The sequence below is a fragment of the Sprattus sprattus genome (genome assembly GCF_963457725.1).
Source record: "Sprattus sprattus genome assembly, chromosome: 20".
Classification (NCBI taxonomy): Eukaryota; Metazoa; Chordata; class Actinopteri; order Clupeiformes; family Clupeidae; genus Sprattus; species Sprattus sprattus.
This window is the reverse complement of record NC_137918.1, coordinates 16294512-16298371: the sequence shown is the minus strand read 5'-3', so window position 1 is coordinate 16298371 and position 3860 is coordinate 16294512. Positions and strand designations below refer to the sequence as shown.

At 47.6% G+C, this 3860-nt stretch overlaps 1 protein-coding gene across 1 annotated transcript in view; it reads right to left on the bottom strand.

The window, feature by feature from the left end:
* zbtb10 (zinc finger and BTB domain containing 10) overlaps window positions 1-2928 on the bottom strand; it is a gene marked incomplete at its 5' end in the record, with an annotated part of 17966 nt that extends 15038 nt beyond the window's left edge. The window contains one exon of the mRNA XM_080858976.1: window positions 2197-2928. Within this exon, the coding sequence (XP_080715102.1) occupies window positions 2197-2928 (732 nt within the window). The remainder of the gene's footprint in view (window positions 1-2196) is intronic.
* Window positions 2929-3860: the final 932 nt, after the last annotated feature.

The window sequence follows — 3860 nt, the reverse complement described above, 5'->3', positions numbered from 1 at the left end:
GCAAAGAGCAGCCACAAGCCCTCCAGTGTTCTGGCTGTCCTGGTAACCCCCTCCTCGTCAGTGTGTGTGTGTGTGTGTGTGTGTGTGTGTGTGTGTGTGTCAGCCTAATTGAGTTAGGTCCACAGCACAGCTGCGGCGGCGGCTAGCAGCTTCCTTAGCATGGAGCGCTACATCAGTGACACACACACACACTACATCAGTGACAACGCAGCAACCCCTATGCATCTTCCCCTTCTGTTGACGTCTCATTGATCAAACCAGGTCCATGGAGAAAAGAATGGAGGCAAAGTGTTGTCGTGCGATGTCGCTGGATTTTAACAGAGGGTTTGGAAATAAAGAGACAAATTAGGAGGGTGCTTCAGTTCCACTGCGTGACGACTTTCAGGCCCTTAACTTAAATCTCAAAAAACAAAGAGCGTAATGTTGTTGTCCAAAGCCTAAAATGGCATCCTAACGACCTTGTTGCTAAGGAGGAGCCCGTAATCCCCTCCCAGTGCTTTCCCTCCTAATTAGAGATGGGGGCGCGCTGAGCGAGTGTGTGTGTGTGTGTGTGTGTGTGTGTGTGAGCGAGAGCGATTGCTCTAAGTCAGTCTTATTAAAGTGGTCTGTTTTATTTGACCCAACTGGGCAATTTAAAAGGATTGCCCTGATCACCATGGCACATACGGACACGAGTCACGAGTCCTGTCAACGGTGGGGTGGGCTGCCACCAACATGGAAGGTCTCTTGAGATGAATGGCTGGATAACTATAAATCTTTTTTCTTTTTTTTTGATCACACACATGCAGTTCAGCAAGGTCACTACGTAAAGCAAAGATATTTACACGGCCTCAAAATGAATGACTTTATAATACCATCAGCCTGGACGGACTCCCCCCCCCCCCCACACACACACACACCCCACCAGGTGCACTGAATATAATGAGAGGTCCTCTCACGGAGCCCCCACACATCTCAGCTGTATTGATCTCCGATTGCACGTCCGACCTAAAGAGAGTTTACAGATCACAGCGTCACGTGACGAGAGCAGGTTTAAATCCCCTCTGGTCGTATGCACGGCACTGCACGTAGCACCGGGGACAGCACGGGTGTCTTAATGAGGGAAAGGTGATTTACGCCCCGCGCTATACGTAGCCCGGTAACATTCTGCCGTGTATGGATTTTGGGGAGTCGTCTACTCTACTCTAACACAATAGCTCTAATTTAGGTGCCCTTCGGGAAAGAATGAGAGGGGGCAGAGGTCACCTGTTTTTACTGCGAGGCAACGTTCAAAGAGAGGGGGGGTTGGGTCGGGGTGCGGCTCCCCAGTGACTGGAGGGTCAAGCCCATGCCATTGTGTGACCCCTAGCAATCAAGTTAGTTGCCACGGCAACGAGTTAGGGTTGATAATTGCAGTCGCGATTCGGTATGCGCTGTGGCCAGAACAATGGAGGCTATTGACGATGAGCAATGTTTAATGTTTAATTGGCCACACATTATAATACTATGATGGTCGCTGTCAGGTGACGTTTCCTAGCCTGTCAAGAGGCAATCCAACATACCGCCGTTTGTGAACATTTTCAAGCCAAACTCATGATTTGCTTTCTCACATAACACTGATTGTGTATGGTGACATGACATCTACACTACTACTGATACAGTGGTTGACAAGCTGGTGACTTAAAACCATCGGCTAATCGAGCTTATTTTAGGGAGCTAGCGAGTGGTTGTACAAAAATAACAACATTAGGCTAACGTTGACATAGCCCAACTTTTAAGTCGACAAATCAAGTCAGCGTTCTCACTGCCAAAGCGTAGTGTGAATATTTAGAGAACAGTGTTGAAGCTGCCAAAAGCTACAACGAGTGAATGGAGATCTCACTTATTTCGGTATCGGATAGACCTCATCAATGTCAACGGAGATCTCCCTTCGCTTGCTATAAGTCAGAGCTATCCAATGTATGCTAACTAAACTCACCACCAAGCTAGCTTCCTAGGTTGGTATGATCAGCTAGCTGGCTAGCTGTGGTATCCTAGCCATAATACTAGCTAACCCTTCGCCTGCTAGCTTCACAGAGAACCTGTCAGTCTAAAATAATACAACATTTTTTTTGTCAATTTCCGCAACATTTCGCCGTAACATGTCAACATCAATCGCTTTTCAAAAACTTCTGCCACTTTGTTGACAGTTACACAGATTCCCCAAGATCCCCTTACCTGTCTCGTCGGGTCATTCCTTCCGTGTTCCGAGGACAGGTGATGTCTCAGAAGCAAGGCCCGCTTGTAATTCCGACTGCCTTTGACCAGCTCATCGTTGTTGTTAGTGGCAATGTTGTGACACCAGGAACAGGACATAAGTCCCGTCTCTTGGCAAAATTTTAGCCATGGAAACTCCTGTAACCAGGAGGCTTGGAATAGCGAGTGTTTCTGAAGCAGCGTTTGCGGTCTCATTTCGACCCAAGGTTTCCTGACACCCGTTTCCTCCGTGTCTCCCCCGCTCCCGACGTCGCCTTTATCGTCCTCAGATCCCGTGCCACCGCTCCCTAAGCCAGTGCGATCCTCCGTGTTCAGACCGTTCCCCTGTGTGCAAATGCTACCTTCCCTGGACCCGTCTTCTCCGACAGTCACTGTCGTCCAACCGACCCGGTCTTCTTCTTCACCGTCTTCCCCAGCTAGCGAGTTGCCCCCTTCCGGGTCCTCTTCCTCCTCCGCCTCTGGTTCTGTGCTATCACTGGCGGACCCCCCACCCTCTACTTTCACAAGCGATGGTCCTTTCGCCCCCAGAACCTTATCCTCGTCTTGATCTGGCCTGTTCCCGTTCAAATGTCGGTCCTGGCAAGCCTGGGCCTCACAGCTGTTACTGTTGCTGCCTCGGTTTCCACTGGGACCGGTTGTGGCTAATCCACCGCCTCGGAAAGCCAGCGACCTGCGGTTTCTCTCTCCGGACATTTTCTTAAAATAAATTACAATCTACAGTTTCTTAACTAAAATTCTTTCCCACCTAATAAAGAATTCCTTACAGTCTTTTTTGATGGTTGCAGCAACGAAGTATTTCGAAATTTTGTGAAATCGTTGTTTTTTTTCCGCTTTGGCCTCCTGGTGAGAGTATGTAGGTTATGCGGAAATAAATAAGGGTTTTAAACGCATAATGAATTTCAGGGTTCTATGTGCGTCCGCGCAGGCCCCGCAGAGGTCGAATGGCAACGACTTTCCCCACAATGCATCGCGGCCAGAGTAAGGGGGGTCGTGGGGGCTCGCCTAAAGGAAGATGGGGAGGGGGGGTGACGCGGACAGCAATGGGGGCTTTTGTGGCGACTGAACCCTTGTACCGCCCGTTTTCCTCCTTTGAAACTGCTCGCCTTTAACAAATAAACCCCCCTTTGTATTTCATACCCCCTACTTTGCCGAGTTAGGGCACTCCGAATTACATATGTAGACGCGTGTCTGTTTCCCGTGTTTTGATCGTGACTAGCTGCACACGGGCAAAGTAAAGCGAGCTACCGTGGGCTACGCACACCTTAGTAAATGTACAGGTGGGAGACGCAGATATGATGTCAAGCTAATTTAGATTCACGGAATGTCACTTACTATTATCCGCCTACTTGAAGCATAAATAAATACAAATAATAGTATCAGAGGATGATAATAGTCAAAAGAAGAATACACGGGTTGGATAATTTACTTCTAAATGTAGACTATTTAAGGTGCAAGAATACCTGTTTAATACCTTTATGGGTTTGGTTTATTTTTCAGTAACAGTTAAACAGGCCAGTCGTTATTGAAAAATAGCATGCTTATGAGAGAGATTTAAAGCCTTCTCAATGTTTTATATTTTATAAATCATGTATCCTCATGTAATTATAAGTATGATTAAAAAAAGA